The following is an 18367-nucleotide window of genomic DNA, read 5'->3' as shown; positions in this document are numbered from 1 at the left end:
CAAAACTTGGAAGGTGTTCTGGTAGTAGGGGAGGATGCTAGAACAACTTCAGGTCACTGCCGAGGTACCCTTAAGCAAGGTACCAAAATACTAAATATACCAAAAAGCTCTACCCTGCCTTTGCCTATATGTGTACCCTCCCCATGATCTCAAAAGGGGAAAAGCAGTTAACACGCAATTTTAGGATTTCTTTTGTTAAACTCTGAAAAATTGTTTCATAAATTAGTGGTCCCAATTATGTGGTTGACAGACAACAATGAAATGATGTAAATGTAGTACATGATTTTTATTTGAAAGGGGTGTTTAATACTAACTGACTTTCAATATTGGCGAAAGGGGAAGCAGGTCTGGAAGTTTAGACACTGTGTCATCAAAACAAAGGGAACAGCAGTATAATGTTTTAAAACAGTAAATGAAATATTTTTTTCACGGCATTAACGTAGTACAACCAGATATTTGTCAGTTTATGCCTCTATACAGCAGTAAGAGAGATTGAAAACATGAGCAGCATCATCTAGATAGCCGTTTTTGAAAAACACTGTAAGGAGAGACAGAAAACAGCAAATGTAGTACTGTCCAAACACTAAAGATCCTGCTGTAATTAAAGATAGAAGACATAACATTTCAGATGGGTCACTCTTTTTTGGCTTCTTCCTGCTCCTCCTTCACCTCCGCATAGGTACCCTCATCCTCTTTTTCATCACTTTCATCTGTCTTTGAATTTGGGACCCAGAGACCCGATTCTATGCACCTCTTCATGTGAGCCTTCGCCTCCTAAATAGCATCAAGAAAAGTGCTTAGGAATCAATTTCAACTGCAAACATTAATTACAGCCTTAACAAATTAAGAAGTTGTCAAGTTGCCACTTCTTTCATAAAGCAAAATGTAACAATTTAAAATACAACATCTTTATAAAAAGAGAGGAGACACAAACAAAGTAAAGCCACAGCAAACATAAGAATCAACATAATTTTGACTCAACTGTGTTGATTCTTGTGTTTGTCTATTGTTAACACTGCATTAAAATAACAAGGACAACCACGAGGAAGGCTGGTGCCACAACAAATGCTGTTCAACAGATATGAGCTACATTTCTGACAGTGGGACAGAATGGCAGTTCTGCAATTTAAAGAGCAATTTAAGAAATGAACTTACTGTTGGGTCCATTTTGGCAATGACGTCTTGTAACATCTGAATGTCCTTATCGTCGAAACATTTCTGCATCTCCTGCAATTCAAAACTAACTCTATAAGCAATTTTCATGGTAAGCAGATAGAATGCTGAACTTTCCTGAGAACTTACAGGTGGCAGGGACTCATAAACTTCAACAGGATCCAGCCCCCCAGGGCCCAAACGCTTTTGACGCTCTTCTTCCTCATATTCTTTCATGGCCTTTTCTATGCGGATCTTTGCCCTGTCCCGAACTCGCCCCTTGAACGACTCCAGCTCATCATTAAACGCATCCTGGTACTGTTGGTCTGATGTCTGTTAAAGATCACATTTGCAAGCGCTGCTATTAACATTAAGATTTGATATTAACCTTTTCAATATTAGAATATTGCAAGCATGTGCATGCCCAATGTCTGAAGAATTTAAGATTTAGATTTTTCTGAAGAAAATACAAATAAACTTCCACTTCCTGACTTTGATTCTTTACATCTTGTTGGTAACGTTACCTTAATCTTTTCAAAAAATTGACGGAAGCATCCTCGGGGGTCGACCTTGAGACTTTTTGCCAATTCTAAAATGAACTGCATGACGATGGTCTGATGAGCCACTTGCTCCATTAATGCTCGTTTCTAAAGACAAAAAAAGGAAAAAGAGCGTTTCTCATAGTGTGACAGCTATACTTCACCAATGCTTCATCGGGACTGAAAAGATGAATTGAAAATTAAACTGGAGTTTTGTAGATTTTACCTCCTCCACTTCTAGGTCGATGCACATGATTACCAGGTAGTTGGCTGTCTCTTCACATACTAAGTCAGGGTTATCAGAGAGGTACTTTTGGCTGTCATTCCAACGGCGCAACATGCCTACACATAACACCGATGAGCAATGTTTTCTGTCACATAACCTCCTGTAACATTCATCTTAAGTACCAAAAAGGTCTGGGTGCCAGTGTGTCTTACCAAAATGTTTGATCTGCTTCTCATATTTCTCCACAAAGGTTTTATGCTTTTTCTCCTTCTCTTCCTCTGTGTCCTCAGCAGAATCAGCTTTGACATTAACAATGCTCTACAGAGACAGTGCAGAGAAAACATTATAGACAACAACTAACTTGTCTTATCACCTGCTTTTATTCCATTGCTTTCAACCAAGCATGAGATTTGTGTCTCCTATTCTATTCCTATTTATGTACAACACTGTTGTTTTTAAAGCACTTTACGAATGAAGACGGTGATGGTGATAGTGATGTGCTATACTGGTATACATCCTGGAAATGATACTCAACAACAGACCTATGAAGGGAGCGGCACAATTCAGATATAGGAACTATAAACAAATTAAGTGAGTGGGCGATTATTCTCTCCTCCCTCCTAAAAAGTGCTATCTAGGAGGGGACTTATTATACTAGGGGCTGGCAGATGGAGAGATGTCGATACAATATTTTGTGAGTGGCTTCATTTCCAAAATTTGCATTCCTACATTAAAATATATACACCAAAACATGCCTAAACATCTTTCTAGGACTAATATCCCGACACTTGCTGAGATAACGGTCTGGATGATTTATTGGATCCACAAGCTTGCTCACCTTACTAAAACCCTCCTTGCTGAGTGTGTCAACATTCCACGGCATCTTCTTCTCCTCATGATTATGCTCCTCCATCTTCTTCACCAATTCCCGTTCTTCTTTTTTGAGTTTCTTCTCCTCGGCCTGGGCTTTGGTTAATTCTGTTTTGGCATCCCCTGCTGCCGATATGGAGAGCTCTCGTACTTTCTTCTGTGCCTCTGCCAACTTACGCTTGCATTCTTGGAGTCCCTTGTTAATGTCCTCCCCTTTTTTCTTAAAGTCCTCCATTCGCTCAACACGTGCCTGACAAATATTGAATTTTATGTAATAAAAATATTATAGACATTTTTTCAATGTCCACAAGTCTTTCCTCATGAGATTTGTGTGTAACAGATCAAAATATCATTATTATTAAAGCTAAAGAAATTTACAATGAATACAAATCACCTGATGTCTCCATCTGAAGAGGCTCGGCGTGTCGATGTTTGGATGCGTTTCATCTTCATCGTCTGACACCTCAATGTGGTCCCACACGCTGTAGTCTATCCTGGACATGATGCCTGAAGGAGCCCACCACAGACAACGTTAGCTTCGGATGTGACAGGAAGTTAGAAAGCTAAACAAAGCTAATCCTAACCTACTTTTGTTATTTCGTTACTACGCTAAATACATTAAACAGAAGGACGTCGCTCTTACTTCTTGAAATGTAAGTTGTGTTCGATGAAACGGATGGAAGATTTTCAGCCAAGAAATTACTAGAACAGACCAACCCACAGCAAGATCTGCGCCCGGAACTCGAGCTGCTCTAAAGCGCTTCTGCGCATGCGGTAACAGGTGCGCATGCGTGAACTTTTTTCACCCTCATCTTTATTCATATGAAACCAATGAACAAGTCAGACGTCAGACAATGACGAACAACGTTGTCTGTATAAAGACGTTGTAAATTTGCAATCTAAGTAAAGAATGTTGTCAAAAGAATGAAGGCCAATTGACAACTACCGGTAATATAAAAGACATTTATTCATTTACGCTGCGTTAAATTGTAAAATTACTCCATATCAAGTATTATTTCCTTTTATTTGATTCAAAGCTATCTGTTGCTTTTCGACAAATCTATTTTTCCAATATTGCTTGATGTGTACTATATACATCATATAAATGTATGTATAATTTTTTAAGACATTAGCAATAAAAATGTTGTACGGTGTAAAATGTCATTTTTTAAAAAGAGCTCTGAACTCAAACATTTTAAAATGTATTTATTCACAATAATACACAGAATGGAAACCCAAAACAGTTATAGGCTCTTAAAATGACTGAGTATAATCGCCAGGAATTTGGAAAATTAAAAAGGAGATATTCAGCATTTTATTTTATGCAATCATTTAAATTGCTTTCATGTGCAATAATCGAAAACATTCCATCATCATTAGGAAAGTTCAAGGTTTTAAGCTTGTTCAAATAGAGTAAGAAATGGGTTGATATCAGCAGTCTTTAAAGAGCTGTTCCAAAACTTTGATCAATATCCTGTCTTTTTGGACAACATACTGTACGCCTTTGGGCAAATTAACGACTCAAAACATCCTTACCTTCGTTGACCTTTTACCACCTTCTACCCCCAAACTGGACACTTTAAATTAAACATTTTCAAGACTACATTTAAATACTGTATATTCCTTCTTCTCTGACTGGCTGAATACTACTTCTAACAGGTACATTCCATATATTCTGAACTTGTATTGGCTCATTTTTTTTAAATAATTGAGACAGAAATGGAGCATATGCTACAGTCTATCCCTCATGCTTATCAGCTTTGCAGACAAATCCATGGCCGTTTGTCCTCAATTTCCGCATGTTTTTGTGTTATTTTGGTTGTCGGATCGAGGATCGTTGAACCCAGAACAGCAGATTGATTTTCCGCTATGCGTCTCACAGCATCGCCTCATTTCCTTGATAACGTCTTCACACATGCTTTCCACGTATTTGTTAGCTATGGGAAAGGGGAAAGTAAATGAGGCAGCAGCGTGACAATACAGCTTGATAATGCACGGTTATTAAACTCTCTGTACCTTGTAAACACTGCTGAATGGCACATGCTTGTTTTTGACACGGATCTTTTTGCGGCATAGCTGACAGAAAAGCAAGAAAAACAAGAGAAAGTATATCACTTCCCAATTAATAACTAATACATGCACATTAAATCCGACTGTCAAACCTGGACTCCGACCTTTTTAAACACTAGTAGTTCCTATCATGTTGAGAAAACGTCCTACGTTGGGGTTAAACGCCAATGTCGCTTCCTGATTTGGCCTGGAACCGATCACGTGACCACCAACAAAAAGTCAATAACGATACAGCAGCGCCATCTAGTGGGTGGATGTCAATACGAAATACTGTTCTTTATTAAATAACTAAAAACAGAATTATATATTACAAGCAACTGGAAACTGATATATTATGTTATCATAACATACATAGTACAAAACATAATTTAAAGTCTAGATTTTCATCGAGGAAGAAATTCGAGAAATGTCATGTATTTACAGCAATGTCCTTTTGATTTCCTGTTAATTTCCTTTTAATTGCATGTTATACCGATGATAGCTAATTATTGTGTTACAAGTAATTTCATTAGAAAATAAATTTGACAAACAGATTGCTAGATGACTGCCATCTTCTCTCACAGAATGCTGAAATGTTAAAATATAGGCCAGCCATAGCATATTCAGATCATCGTTTATTTCATTAAGCTTATATACTGCCTGATTGTATGAGATCTTCATAAATATCTGCCAATTCATGAAAGCACCATCAATGTTATCTCCAAAGCTGAAGCCATAATTTGAATCCTCATTTGTTGAAGGCGGTCACCTGATTCCATCTTCATATGCCATGTTTCAAACACCTGGGTCAAGAGAACATAGTAATTAGTATTATGAAATATTGCAAGGACTGGCACGTGCATGTGCAGTATCTACTCTGCCATTACCTTCATTCTTGGCCTTAATAATAAACATTTTGCTCTTCTTCTCCAATGTATTGGAGGCAGTGCAGGTGTAAGTCCCTGGCAGCAGTGAAGAGGAGATAAGGACCGCTTTGTCCTCCAATGTCTCCTTAATGGAATGCGAGGACTGCCAGCTGTACACAGGTGCAGGGTTTCCAACTGCAGTGCAGTTCAAGGTCAATTCAGCACCCACGATTAAGCCCAAAACCTCAGGTTCAGGATTGTAGAATGTCGGAGGAACTAAAGAGAAGTATTAGAGAGATTTGTTTAACCAGCCAAGAAAAATCTCCTAAAAACACTGATAATAGCATCAAGGCTTACAGTACACAGAGGTATTAAGAGGCTCAGAAGTCAACGTAGGAGGCGGTTGTGGGCCCTCCGGTCCAAGCTCCAGCACTGCGACACACCTGTACTGCGCTCCATTCTGGGCTCTAGTTGGCACGACGACGAGAACAGAGGACACTTGAACAGGGGAGGCCGATGTAAGGTCAGCGAAGGTGTGGTTGTAAACCTCGCTCTGGCCTCTGTACCACCTCAGGCTGAGGTACTGAACGGGAGCGACGTTCTGCACCTCACACAGCAGTTGGTACTCCTTTCCTTCCACCATGGGGCCAGTGTGGTTGACAGGCCTGATGGAGACGCTATCAGGTGTTTCTGTGTGAACATGCAAAGTTTGTGACATTCAGACAGCTTCATGTGGGTTGTCCACTGTGCGAACGCTTGACGTGACTCACTGTACAACACCAGGTTGAGCTTCTCTTCACACTGCCTGGGAGCTGTGAAGAACACACCGTAGCAAATAGGCTCCTCGATCCAGTCGATGAGACTGCTCACCGTCCACTGCACAGACAGGTCCTTCTGGGTGTGGGCTGCACTGATGGACGATTCCCAGCCGAGGACACGTACGGGGCGAGTGGCCTCACAGCTGACCGACACCGGCTGCCCAAAGCCCACCACCACCCTGGCGGGCTTGATGACGAGAGAGCAGCCTTCGCCTGACACTGAGTCATCAGGAATATAGCCGGTTTTAGCTAAACATTGTTGTGGCCTTTCTGCTCACAAGCAGCACGTAGGTTCCCACTTATGTAACCACATGAAAATGGAGAAATAAGCAAAAAACCTGACTCACCAATACAAATAGTGTAATTCCAATTTGTCTGCTTCATCCCATTCTTGTGTGCATTAATATGTTCTCTTATATTTAAGTAGAATAAGTGATTATTCTAATAAAAAAACAATCTATTTCTGAAGATCTTCAAAACACTGCTACATTAAAGGCCTTTATTGAATACATTAAACTGTATCTTTGATATCTGCACTTGAAATGTTTATTAATTTTTGGTTAAGATTGCCTTTTTTCTGCTACTCATGACCTATTCAAAGATCTTAAACTCCTTTATTCCCCATCTTAAATGGCTTTACTGGGATTTTTTCCCCCTCAACTTCTACATTTTAACAAGCATTTTTAACATGCCAAAGTAATCTCACATCGAAGGGATGCATAAACATCGTACAGAGTGTTGCTGTGATCCCACTCACGATCAAAAAAATAGCCTTGTTATTGCAAAACCTGATTACAAAAACAATGTTGAGGGTCCTTACCTGAGTACAACATGCAAAACGTAACAATCCCCCGAAGAAATAGATTTTCCATGTTATTTTCTGCAACAGACCGTCGATTTAGGGCCAACAGAGGGAAAATTCCAAATTGAGCAAGCCTGGTTACTCTGCAGGAAGCTATGATGGAACAAAAAGGGGCCCCTTCGTCCCAGCTGACTTTGTGGGGTAAAAGAGGGAAACGTAACAGGTGGTGGGTCTTTGAAAAACACGCCAGCGACTGTTTTCTAACTGTGCATTGATGAACATTTACTACAGGGATGCAGAGTGGGAGGACGTTCGGATTTGATTTTATTTCCCCCTAATATTCTACCTCTTAGACTTGTGCAGCCATAAATGTGTGAAATGTAGAAGGTGGTTAAACACACGATTAACAGTTTATCCTCGTCTTGTTGCTTTGCTTTCTGTTTGCACAACTGTTGGTTATGTAGCAAAATCCCTGCAGAGGGAATGTCGGTGCACACAGGACTGCAGTTAATTCCATTTCACAATAGCTGCAAAGCATACAAACAGAATCTGTTTTGGCATTTAAAGAAAAAAATCAGATTACAGCACCTGCTGGCGTTGAGGAGCACATCGAAAAAGCTTTCTTTTTAAACTCTGTGACCAATTGAGTAACAGCCACTCTGCCAGGTTGTTATGGCAACGCAGTCAGTGTGTACACAAACAGTGCTTTCTGGCATTGCAGTGGGACTGAGCCTAAAGGACAAGGGCCCAGACAGAAAAAATAGGGTAACAAATGACCTACTTTGCACCGACTTTGTTCGCTGCTAATCAGTATTGCAGGCCCAGCGTGTGTAAAGTCATTCAGAATGCTGTGAACCCACCTAAATACATAAACAACAAAAGAAAAACAGGAAAAACACATTTTATGTTGGCGTCTCCCCAACACAGGACCTGGATTTATTTTAAAATGAATTCCTACAAGCTGTTCACACACACACACACGAATGCATCGCCATCAGAAATGACAGCCCCCTTTAACCGTTTTATAATAGTGTATGAAGAAGGAGTCACAGTCCGGAAAATTCAAGAAAACTCCTGAAAATCAACATAAAGAGGCACAATACAACATTGTAGGGAAGTTAACAGTGCTGCCCAAGGGACGTTGATTAAAAACATCCACTTGTACCTTTTGCATAATTTAACAATAAAAGTAACAAAATTAAATAATGAATCTTTGTACTCCTGCTGAAAGATGATCGTCAATAAAAATGCTAAAATAAAGGTGTTCACTTAAGTGCTGCACAATTTCAATACACAAATTTAAGAAAAAAAAAAATCACATTGTGTCCTATTAGTCATTTTCTTTTGCTGCATGACCTCCTCTGCTTATTCAGCCTTTTCAAGGTCGATAAAGAGGTTCAGAATAACTCACATGCAGTTAGTAGTGTATTATGCAACGCTGCACAGCCTCCCAGGAAAGGGCAGAGTGTTAACGCCGCAAGGTTTTACGCTCACTTCTTTCAGTCGGTGGTTTTGCAAATAAGTCAACAGTTTGACACATGTACCAGACGGGGCAAAAGAATGGCAAATAATAAAAGTGACCCCTCACATTCATATGCAGCTTTAACGTCAACAGATGAAGAACCTGATTTTTAGTGCATGCAACTGTGGCATATTTCAAAACATACATCACATTGAATTAGTGGCAAAATGAGCTTGACGAAACACGAATGAATGGGCAGGACACAGCCTGCCTCTTTAAGAGATACGAAATTGATACCATACGTTTCTCCACCCAGCAAAAACAAGCACCATCATGTAGAGTTGTGTTTGAAAAAAAAAAAACAAGTCTCATACAGGTCCTGATGAGGTGGGCCGTCCTCTCTGATAGCTGCCTTTGTTGAAAGCAAAAGTACCGTCGGGGGTAACAAAATAAATGGCAACGATGGCGAGCAAGATCCCAGCGACCACGAATGCTCCCACCATGGCTGCAAAGGTGCTGCGGTGCCCTGCGGGAGACGAGAGGTTTAGTTATTTCCTGCCTCAGCTCATCAGCTCAGACCGGTCTGACGAGTTGCTATCTGTCTGATAAACAACACACGTTAGGTTAAAAATTACAACAAAAAACACGGTCACTAAAATCGCAGCCGTGCTAACAGCACCAAGGAATGATGGGAATGACAGGATGAGGAACATCAAGGATAACGGAGAAAAGAAGCTGGGTTTGGTTAGAATGTCTTACTTTCAGGTTCGATGACAGTAAAAGATTTGATTGCGGTGCCCAGAGAATTCGAGACCTTGCACTTATAGACGCCTGGAAGCTCGGGAATCGGCATCAGAACAGGTAGATGTGTGGTCTGATTCCTGATCATCAGTTGTATGGGATCTGGGAAGGTCCATCTGTACACTGGCGCAGGGTTTCCCGAAGCGTTGCAATTTAGAATTAGTGGGCTTCCATCTCGGAGCTCGTGCTCCTCATCTGTGGCATTCGAGAAGGCTGGAGGAACTGAGGAGCGAGGAGGAATTATTAAAACGCAGTCCAATAAAAAGAACAGCATTTATAAGGTAGGACAGAATTAAGAACCTACACAGCACTTCCATCTTGTATGCCTGTGATTGACTGGCAGGAATATCTGTCCCTGGCCCAAAGGTCAACGCTGCCTCGCACCAGATGGACTGTTCGTGATCGTCTCTATGCGCAGACAGAGTGAGGACGGATGATTCACTGACCGGCTTTAGAGTCGTGCCAGGAAAGGTCTCCGTCTTGACACGCTCGCTTCCCTTATACCAGCGCACAGAAAGTTTATTCACTGGTGCCACATTAAAAACATCACACCGCATTTGAAACTGTCGGCCCTGGACAAGGGGGCCGGAAATATCCGACATCAGTACATTATCTGGCGTTTCTGTGGAGGAAAAGAGAGACAGAGAGATGCCACAATGTCCACGAAGTTGCTTTATCATTATTAGTAAAAGTAGTAAAAAGTAGTAGTAAAAATGTAGTTCAGAACTTACTGTAAACAGTGATCGGTAATTCTCTCACACACTGAGCACCAACAGGCTTGTTGATGAAGCAAAATGCTCTCAATTCCCAGTCTGTCACCATCTTTATGTCCAAGGCCAGAGAGGTGACCCCCGGTGTGAGGGGTTTCCCTTCCTGTGAAGCCTCCCAGCCCATTCCCTGGATCTGGTCTGTTAAAGCTTCGCAGTTGGCCCACAAGGGGTCTCTGAATCTCACCACTACACTGGGGGGGCTTAACTCAACGGGGCAATTGGAACCCGCGTGTTTTCCTGCAAATCCAGAATAGAAATTAAAGCTCAAGGTGCAAGCAGACAAGGAAAAGACAAGCACAAGGCAGTTACAAAGTTCACACTTTAGGATTTATAGTGTTTGAATAGAACAAGGCTGTTTGCAATCCACCCCGAAAAGAAAGTGAAACTAGGGCCACGCTGCGATTCTAAATCAGGACGAAAAAGAAGGGAATGTGGGAAACAACACGTCGTATTATTGCGTAGATCTAAAAGTTAAAGTTTATGTGAATAAGGTCAGGAAATCTCCAGAGAAGAGAACTTTAATCCCCTCGCTAAAGAACAAACGCGACCAGGCCCGATCCCACTGGGCGGGGATCGGCTTCAGAGAGGAGACTGTTAGCAGAACCGCAGAGCAACGGCAAAGAAACATTTTACCTGCAAGCGCCATAAAGCAGACCATTATGAACACCAACATAATGGAGTCGGTGTGGAGAAACCCCCCTTTTTTAAGTTCGAGACGGCGACAGTAACTTCAGAACGCGTCCCCGAAGCGAAGCACTGCTCGCGCGCTCCACACCTGTCCACTGAGATCTGGTGGCGCGTTCACGTCTCACTCGTAAAATATTGTTGCTTTCTACTTTTTGGTATTACAATCATTTAACAAACAAACAAAACCCAACAAAAAGCAAACAAAAAAAGAACGTGTCGAAATGTTGCCACCGTATCAATATCTTTTCAAACTAGTAAACTGCTCTTTTAATAGCGTTACTGCCCAGATGACGCAACTGTTCATACATTGTTAGCTATAATACTGTGCGAGGGGTAATAATCTGATAACCTTATCTCCCCCTTATCTGGCGTCAACCCCTTATTTTGCAAAGTAGGCAATTCATAATAAAATATAATAATGAATTTGTATGACTGTTGATCAAAGGTTCAATCAAATTTGCTTTAAAAAAAACTAGTTTGTTTAGACGAGAACGCAAGACACGGCGCCCCATGGTGGGCGGTGACCAACCGACGTGTTAACTACATTTCTTAGTAAAAAAAATAGTATCATCTAGAAGTGTTTATCTCAGTAGAAATGGTTTTATGTCTGTTGCAGAGACTCGAAGAAAAAAACACAACCAAGCTATTTTTCTTTAAAATAACACTTTTAATATTAAAATAATGTTTTACATGAAGTCACATATTTACAGCTGTATTCACAAATTTAATGTCATCCTACCTTTATCTCAAAGGTAGGACCTTTATGAAGTTCCAGCATTTATATTTGTCTGCAGTCCAGATTCAAAATGAATTTGTTCCACATTTACTTTTTCTTATAAATAAATACAAATGCAGGATTTTTATTAAATACTGCTGGTGACAACAAGAATTCTTGTCGTCACAATTTGTTCCATAAAGCCAGAGCCTGACACAGCGTGGTATAATTGGGGCCCTGGTACCGAGAAGGATCCCAGACACAGAACCGAGTGCAGAGTGCTTTACAGAAAACAGTGACGAGACAGCAGGCTCAGAAAAAAACAAAAAACAATGCAAATCAGGATACAGACGGAGCAACGAGAGCAGCCCTTATCACAGATTTACACTTTCTGAGAAGAAGTGAGGAAGAAAAAAAGAACTGACCCACTCCCTGTTAGAGTGGCAGCTAATGCAAGTCAACAGAACCCGTATGAAAAGCATAAATAGAATTTTAAATACTTTTTTTTTAACGTAAGGCCTTCATTAAACATTCACAAACGCAGTGTCTTTGCAAAAATTTAAATTTTCTTTAAAAAAAAATAAAAATCAGTAGTAAATATAAAAAGCAATCCTCTCACAAAATCTAGTTACTTGTGCTCCCGGAAATGTAGACTATCACAAACGAGAAAAGGCCACTCACTTTTTGTCAGCAGAGGGTTTAGAGCCTAACACCAGTGGTTCTTTTTATCCCCATTGCTACGCTGCTACGACAGTTTGGTCATGGGAAACTGGGAGTCCCAGCTGTTGTGAGCCACGTTACCGGTTTGGGTGTTGAGCTTTGCGTTTTTGAGGTTGTAACGGCGCATTTTGGTGTTCTTGTAGTAGATGGAGTAGATGGAGACAAAGACGATGGAGATACCAATCACCGTGATTGCCACCAGTCCGGCTATGAGGGGAAGATAGTCCTCTGGAATGAAATCAAAGAGGAAGCACGTCAGGGTTAGGGATGTTGAAGAATAAACTGCAAGGGTCTCCATTTTTGTCATGCCATTTTCAGTTTACGTCACACATGCACTTTTCTGGAAAGTTTGCAAGCACTATGCAAGTCTGAGGAACTATTTTACCACAGGTTCTCACTCTTAACTGTGAGACTGTGGTGGTTCTAAGATCAGGCAACAAGTTAAAAAGAAGCGTTATAGTTTCAACAGAACTTACCCAAACCTCCAAAAGGTTCTTTCTTTGTACTCAAACATCGTTGCTTCACACCTCTCAGACAAATCACACGGCGCAACTTTTAGAAACGCGTTTACGCGGCTGGACTGACGCGCTCGCGTTTAGGACCTGCTCCCCTGCCGATCTTTGACTTCTGGAGATTAACATAGCCTAAAGAACGAACGATGTCCTGCTGATACCTCCATCCCAACTTTAGAACATCACCTTCTACCAGAGATGAAGTTTCTGAAGATCAAAATAAGGGCCTATATCTGTCCTATTTATGGTGTGCGTGTCTCTACAGTGGAGAGTTTAGCCTGTCGTTACCTTTTAAAATCACTTCAACCACGTGGACGATGGAATCAACTTCATTAGTGGCGCTGCAGTTGTAGTAACCTGCCTCAGTCACCAGGAGCGTGTCTTGAGACACATTGGCTACTTTCTCTTTGCTGTAGGACCACTGGATATTTGGTGGTGGGTGACCGTCGGCCTCACAGATGAGCTCTTCGGGATAACCTCGGAACACCGGGATTACCTTTGGAAGCTTAGTGGTATTGATGGTGGGCTTATCTGTTGAGAAATAATCACAGTGAAGCTAAGAGGCTTTTTATGTTAACCATTTATAAAGAGAGAATAATTCCAAAACCGAGCAGAAACGTGAACTCACAGTAGACGGTGATGTTGAGAGGACTGGACATCATTTTCGGCGGCGGCTGTGGCCCGGCGGGGCCGAGGTCCAGCTGAGCCTCACACCAGAACGTTGTTCCGCTGTCGCTTCTGTCCAGAGTGAGGGTGATGATGGCGAACACGTTCATCGGGGACCGGGTCACGCTCATGTCGCAGCCACTGACGTGCTCCCTCGGGCAGCCTGTCACGTGCAGTGACTCTGATGAAGTAGAAGTCAGTTCTCTTTAAAATAAGACTCAACATTGCTTGTTTAACAAGCGCCTGTTAATTTGTGGGCCTAAAAGATAAGCTAAGTCGCATTGTCCACCTTTTCCTACTGTCTGGAGTGTTTTGTTCCCCTGGTACCACCGAACAGTGAGGTGTCGGGCAGGAGCTACACCGGTGATGTTGCACTGCAGCTGGAACTGCTTGTTCTCCACCACTGCGCTCAGATGGTCCACAGCTCTGATGGAGACGTGGTCGGGCGTCTCTGTTGGAAAGATGGAGCGTGAGGAAATGAACACATCATCGGTGCAAGAGAAACAACCCGGGCAACTTACTGTAAAGAGTGAAATGAAAAGGTTTGCTGCACGGTCCGATTCCCCTGAATGTGGCAGTACAGATAGGTTGAAGGTCCCAGTCTTTGCTGGGGTCAACAGACAACTCAGAACTGCCGGTTTTGTTGCCATCCTGTAGCTGCCAGGATACTTTTCCTTCTATATTTCTGGAGCCGGAGGTCGTTGGCCTGCATGTTACACTCTGGCCTTTGCTTTGGTATGGTATCACCATTTTCTCTGGAGTTATTTCAATGGGACATTCCTGCTGGGCACCTGTGGAACACCAAAGTAAGGACCTTTGAATAAAAACAGCACACATCACAACACATTCAATAGTGAGACAGTGTTTGTTCCCAAAGCAACAGGAAAAGGGTTCAGGAAGGAAGTAGCCCTCCCTTAAACCAAACGTTTGACCACCATTCTTGCCTAACATAAAAATGTACCAGTACTGCCTCTAAGGACCCTCAGAATCGAATGTGAAAGAACAGTTTTAAAATGCTATCTCTTTGGATAATGATAGTTTAGTCACAGTTATAGTCACCGCCTAAGTATCACGGTGATCTTTTTAGTGAACTCCTCGTCACTTGGCACATAAAAACACCAATAAAACGTTTTGGTTTCTTTAAGGTCAACTTCTTTTTTTCCCCTGACATATACAAAAATCGGTCCGCAACAACAGCGCAATGCCAAAACTTACTGGTTCCGTTACAAAGCGCCAGCAGCGCTACAGTAAGGAGACGGAGAAAGTTGAAAGCAGCCATCGGTATGAAGGCTTTCCAACAGCTGTCGGCCCTCTCCGGTCACACCGAGCCAGCGACGTTTCTGCGGCCGCCCGACTGACGCTGGCGCTGGGGACGAGCCGGCCACCACCTCGGTGTTTAGGGGAAGCTAAGCTAGGCTACGGCTGGACGCACCGGACGAACCCAAATAACCCAGTGGAAAATGCAAAGAACCCTTCCCCCTCCCCCCCTGGCGGTGGGCGCGCACACACACGCGCACACGCACGTACGCACTTGCACTTCTATCTGTGTGAGGACTTTCTTAACCGTCTTAACGTTCAAACAGTCCTTAGAAGTTGAGAGGATCAGCCTCACTTCCCAACAATGTCCTCACTTTTCTATCAAGTACAACAACAACACACACGCCATCTATAAATGTGGTCAGCTGCCTTTTCACAACAGATAAATAAGTTCTAATGTAAACACCAACGATTTGTGGTAAATGGAAACAGCCTCCATCTTGCACCCAAATAAGAATTTCAGCATGTGCTCTCGTGTTGCCATTTTAACCAGCTGCAGCCATAGCAAGGGCAGCATCCCAGCTCCATTCTTTAGACGCCATGACCCCACCTTTCACGTGCACTCTGACTGTTTTCGAGTCATTTCCTCTGTCGTTCCAGGCGCGGCACGTGTAGGAGCCCGTGTTGAGCGCGGTAGCATTGTCGATCATCAGGCGGGAGACGCCGTCGTCGTTTTCCTCCATCACGTTATCAGCCTGGTAATAGTTCCACATGTACTGGGGTCGTGGGTTGCCCGTGGAGGAGCACTTGAGCCAACCAGACGAGCCGACCTCAACTTCCATGTCTTCAAGCTCAGCGACCTGCGACGGCGGGTCTGAAAACAAAGAGGCGGTGCGTTACCAGCTAAATCATGCCAGGATGCCGGAGATATTCCCATCCCTGTAACTCACAAAAGACAGTAATATCTACTGTCGCACTGACATTCCCCAGCATGTTTTCAGCAGCGACCAAGTATTGCCCGGCATCGCGTCTGGTTAGGTACTCCGGAAGTACTACCTCCTCGCCATCCTTGTACCACGTTATGTTGGGTTTGGGGTAGCCCTCTACTGTGCACGTGAGGTTGTGAGGCATGTGCTCCAGCACCGTGTAAACGCTTGGACAGGACAGCTCCGGTTTATCTGGGAGCAGAAACAAACATTCCTTGGTTGTGCTGCACGGGCGCAGCGCCAAACTAGAGGCTGCAGGATACTCACACAGCACAGCCAGATCGATTTCTTCACTGATAACCGAAGCGCCCTCGGCTTCAACGACATACGTTCCAGCGTTTTTGCGGCTCAGTTGGACAGCGGGATTGATGATATTTCCATCTTTTCGCCACAAAACACGCGGGGGTGGATTCCCGGTCACGTTGCACAGGTCCCCCAAAGGTTTCCATTCAAAGGCCTCGTTAACACACCGGATCACCGGTCCATCTAAACCAAGGGGGAGCATTTATAAATACATTACAAATCCAAATGAGTGTCATTTCAAAACAAAAAGACCAAAAGACTTACAATGAACTGTAACCTCATACGGTTCTGAGATTTTGCTTAGCTTTGGGCCTCCAGGTCCCAGGTCCAGGACCGCTTCACATTTGAACGCGACGCCGCTGTCCTCCCTAGACGGTACGAAGCTGATGGCAGCAGACTGATTCACCGCTTCTTTAGTGGGATGATTAAAAGTGCGGGTGTGGATAATTGTATTCCCTCTGTATAAGCTCACAGTGAGCATCCGAATGGGGGCCACGTTGGGGACGTTGCATATAAAATTATAGGCCGTCGATTCTTTCATGGTGCGGTTAGAACCAGCGGTGGAGCTGATATGGATGGAGTCTGGGAAGGCTGCAAGACAAGGTGGACGTTAGCACACCCTTCATGTCGTTCTCTTCTGTCAGGCGCTACACATGAAACTCACTGTAGAGCACAATTATAGGCTCGGAGGTGCATTGTTGGTTTGTGCCATGGAATATGAAGCACCACGGAGAAATGCTCCAGTCTGTTAGCCTGTCAACAGTCCAGGTTAAGTGGCTGACTTTAGTCAAACCCGTGCCTCCTTGTGTGCTCTCCCAGCCAATTCCTTGGTGCTGGTTTGTCAGCGCGCTGCAGTTGATGGCGACTTTGTCTCCATATCTCACCACCACGCTGGAGGGGCTCAGTTCAATGGGACAAAGAGCGCGTCCACCTGTGGAACGCATTAGCATAGCTTATGGATCACATTTGCGACAGTTTAGAGGAAAGAGTAAAGTAATGTCAATGTTAAAATTGACTGCAAATAGAAATAGTTAGCTAGTGTACAGTGGGGGTTATGTAGTATTTTTTTAATGACAATTTTCCTACAACAAATGCATAGAAAATGCTGGCCAATGTTTAGCAGCAGATGATAGACAGACAGACAGACAGACAGACAGACAGACAGACAGACAGACAGACAGACAGACAGACAGACAGACAGATAGATAGATAGATAGATAGATAGATAGATAGATAGATAGATAGATAGATAGATAGATAGATAGATAGATAGATAGATAGATAGATCCACATGTTACAGCAGTATTAGGATTTAAACCAGTTCAGGAGAGATTTCTGGAACATGAAGTTATTTATACACTAGATTTAGATTAGTCTTGGTCTTTGCAGTAATAAGATTGCAAAACATCTAAAGGTTTTAACGGAACAGTGAGTCTGACAGGGCCTCTGCGTGGACACCGCCCCCTGCTGGTGGAAATAACACTCCGGAGTTCGTTCTTTCCCTCGAAATATCAAGTGATACCGAATCAATCCGAGGGTGGTGGAAACACATGAAAGTCTCGATTTTTTTTTTTTTTTTTTTTAAAAAAAAGATAACTCCCCGTAAGGGCTGATCTGACAAGACAAAAAGTCAAGTACAACATTCAGCATTAAAAGACGCTTCATCACTTCAGTCCTTAAAGTCCTACCTGTCGCGACGAGGAGGAGCGCGGCGAAAATCAGGACGCACGATGTCTCCGGACTCATTTCAGCTGTCTTCTGCCGATTAGAAGAGAACGTTCCTCGGTGCTTTATCGCAGCTCTGTTCTACTCCTCTTGAGAAGCTGCGGTTTCTCTTTCAACCCCCCCCCCCGACACACTCTCTCTGATTCTCTCTCACTCTCTCTCCTCACCCCCCACCCTCTCTGTAACCTGGATGCTTTTCTCCTTACAACGTGATCTTTATTCCACCACGTGACTGGAAGCTTTTCTGTCCAAGCAGTAATCAGGAACCTATTTGGGGACCATCTTTGTGTTTTGTGTTTTTTAATTTTTTTTACTGTCAACCCTTGAAAAATGTTTTTCACATGTAAGAAGGTTTGATCGCGGCTAAAGCGATGAAGTCACACCCACACATTTACAGATGGAGGTTTTTGCGGCGAACATATTTGACACTTTGATATTTAG

General features: G+C 42.9%; 5 protein-coding genes across 8 annotated transcripts; all 5 read right to left on the bottom strand.

Moving 5' to 3' along the window:
- Positions 1-267: 267 nt before the first annotated feature.
- Positions 268-3585, bottom strand: LOC130514400 (hsp90 co-chaperone Cdc37). Of its 2 annotated transcripts, none has more exons than XM_057013943.1 (9): positions 3431-3585; positions 3182-3294; positions 2756-3037; positions 2130-2235; positions 1918-2033; positions 1677-1799; positions 1303-1485; positions 1156-1227; positions 268-774 (listed from the first exon to the last, which is right to left on the bottom strand). In XM_057013943.1, the coding sequence occupies exons 2-9, from the start codon at positions 3287-3289 to the stop codon at positions 634-636; spliced, it is 1131 nt and encodes a 376-aa protein (XP_056869923.1). In that variant the 5' UTR covers positions 3290-3294; positions 3431-3585; the 3' UTR covers positions 268-633. The 2 variants fall into 2 exon arrangements, with proteins under 2 accessions (XP_056869923.1, XP_056869925.1); XM_057013945.1 differs by lacking the exon at positions 3431-3585 and adding an exon at positions 3376-3394.
- Positions 3586-3979: 394 nt separating this feature from the next.
- Positions 3980-5198, bottom strand: cmc4 (C-x(9)-C motif containing 4 homolog (S. cerevisiae)). Of its 3 annotated transcripts, none has more exons than XM_057013949.1 (3): positions 4962-5198; positions 4804-4863; positions 3980-4724 (listed from the first exon to the last, which is right to left on the bottom strand). In XM_057013949.1, the coding sequence occupies exons 2-3, from the start codon at positions 4859-4861 to the stop codon at positions 4576-4578; spliced, it is 207 nt and encodes a 68-aa protein (XP_056869929.1). In that variant the 5' UTR covers positions 4862-4863; positions 4962-5198; the 3' UTR covers positions 3980-4575. The 3 variants fall into 3 exon arrangements, with proteins under 3 accessions (XP_056869929.1, XP_056869930.1, XP_056869928.1); XM_057013950.1 differs by having other exon boundaries at positions 4950-4968; XM_057013948.1 differs by having other exon boundaries at positions 4804-5198.
- A 260-nt stretch (positions 5199-5458) lies between these two features.
- Positions 5459-7917, bottom strand: LOC130514402 (intercellular adhesion molecule 1-like). Its single transcript, XM_057013947.1, has 5 exons — positions 7341-7917; positions 6473-6739; positions 6060-6392; positions 5724-5978; positions 5459-5639 (listed from the first exon to the last, which is right to left on the bottom strand). Exons 1-5 carry the CDS (start codon positions 7390-7392, stop codon positions 5632-5634), a joined length of 915 nt encoding a protein of 304 aa, XP_056869927.1. The 5' UTR covers positions 7393-7917; the 3' UTR covers positions 5459-5631.
- A 305-nt stretch (positions 7918-8222) lies between these two features.
- Positions 8223-11183, bottom strand: LOC130514401 (cell adhesion molecule 3-like). Its single transcript, XM_057013946.1, has 5 exons — positions 10989-11183; positions 10317-10592; positions 9890-10207; positions 9544-9807; positions 8223-9310 (listed from the first exon to the last, which is right to left on the bottom strand). Exons 1-5 carry the CDS (start codon positions 11026-11028, stop codon positions 9153-9155), a joined length of 1056 nt encoding a protein of 351 aa, XP_056869926.1. The 5' UTR covers positions 11029-11183; the 3' UTR covers positions 8223-9152.
- A 505-nt stretch (positions 11184-11688) lies between these two features.
- On the bottom strand, positions 11689-18069 carry LOC130514397 (hemicentin-1-like). Its single transcript, XM_057013939.1, has 11 exons — positions 17890-18069; positions 16866-17132; positions 16466-16792; positions 16166-16384; positions 15863-16090; positions 15523-15786; positions 14177-14446; positions 13945-14106; positions 13618-13836; positions 13278-13520; positions 11689-12705 (listed from the first exon to the last, which is right to left on the bottom strand). The coding sequence occupies exons 1-11, from the start codon at positions 17945-17947 to the stop codon at positions 12503-12505; spliced, it is 2460 nt and encodes an 819-aa protein (XP_056869919.1). The 5' UTR covers positions 17948-18069; the 3' UTR covers positions 11689-12502.
- Positions 18070-18367: the final 298 nt, after the last annotated feature.

This window comes from Takifugu flavidus, chromosome 18 (assembly GCF_003711565.1).
Source record: "Takifugu flavidus isolate HTHZ2018 chromosome 18, ASM371156v2, whole genome shotgun sequence".
In the NCBI taxonomy this organism is placed as follows: Eukaryota; Metazoa; Chordata; class Actinopteri; order Tetraodontiformes; family Tetraodontidae; genus Takifugu; species Takifugu flavidus.
The sequence above is the reverse complement of the archived record's forward strand: the minus strand, read 5'-3'. Positions and strand labels throughout refer to the sequence as shown.

Bases quoted from the DNA above. Each gene is read 5' to 3' on its own strand.
- LOC130514400 (XM_057013943.1), bottom strand. From the start codon at position 3,289: ATGTCCAGGATAGACTACAGCGTGTGGGACCACATTGAGGTGTCAGAC. The intron at 2,236-2,755 runs GTGAGCAAGCTT...CTGTCTCTGTAG, and splicing joins GCAAGGAGGGTTTTAGTAAG to AGCATTGTTAATGTCAAAGC. The intron at 775-1,155 runs GTAAGTTCATTT...GATGCTATTTAG, and splicing joins TTGCCAAAATGGACCCAACA to GAGGCGAAGGCTCACATGAA.
- cmc4 (XM_057013948.1), bottom strand. From the start codon at position 4,861: ATGCCGCAAAAAGATCCGTGTCAAAAACAAGCATGTGCCATTCAGCAG. The intron at 4,725-4,803 runs GTACAGAGAGTT...CCTTTCCCATAG, and splicing joins CATTCAGCAGTGTTTACAAG to CTAACAAATACGTGGAAAGC.
- LOC130514402 (XM_057013947.1), bottom strand. From the start codon at position 7,392: ATGGAAAATCTATTTCTTCGGGGGATTGTTACGTTTTGCATGTTGTAC. The intron at 6,740-7,340 runs GTAAGGACCCTC...CTGATGACTCAG, and splicing joins GTTTTGCATGTTGTACTCAG to TGTCAGGCGAAGGCTGCTCT. The intron at 6,393-6,472 runs GTGAGTCACGTC...ATGTTCACACAG, and splicing joins GCTCAACCTGGTGTTGTACA to AAACACCTGATAGCGTCTCC.
- LOC130514401 (XM_057013946.1), bottom strand. From the start codon at position 11,028: ATGTTGGTGTTCATAATGGTCTGCTTTATGGCGCTTGCAG. The intron at 10,593-10,988 runs GTAAAATGTTTC...CTGGATTTGCAG, and splicing joins CTGCTTTATGGCGCTTGCAG to GAAAACACGCGGGTTCCAAT. The intron at 9,808-9,889 runs GTAGGTTCTTAA...CTCGCTCCTCAG, and splicing joins ATACAAGATGGAAGTGCTGT to TTCCTCCAGCCTTCTCGAAT.
- LOC130514397 (XM_057013939.1), bottom strand. From the start codon at position 17,947: ATGAGTCCGGAGACATCGTGCGTCCTGATTTTCGCCGCGCTCCTCCTC. The intron at 17,133-17,889 runs GTAGGACTTTAA...TGCGTTCCACAG, and splicing joins GCTCCTCCTCGTCGCGACAG to GTGGACGCGCTCTTTGTCCC. The intron at 16,091-16,165 runs GTGAGTATCCTG...TTCTGCTCCCAG, and splicing joins AATCGATCTGGCTGTGCTGT to ATAAACCGGAGCTGTCCTGT.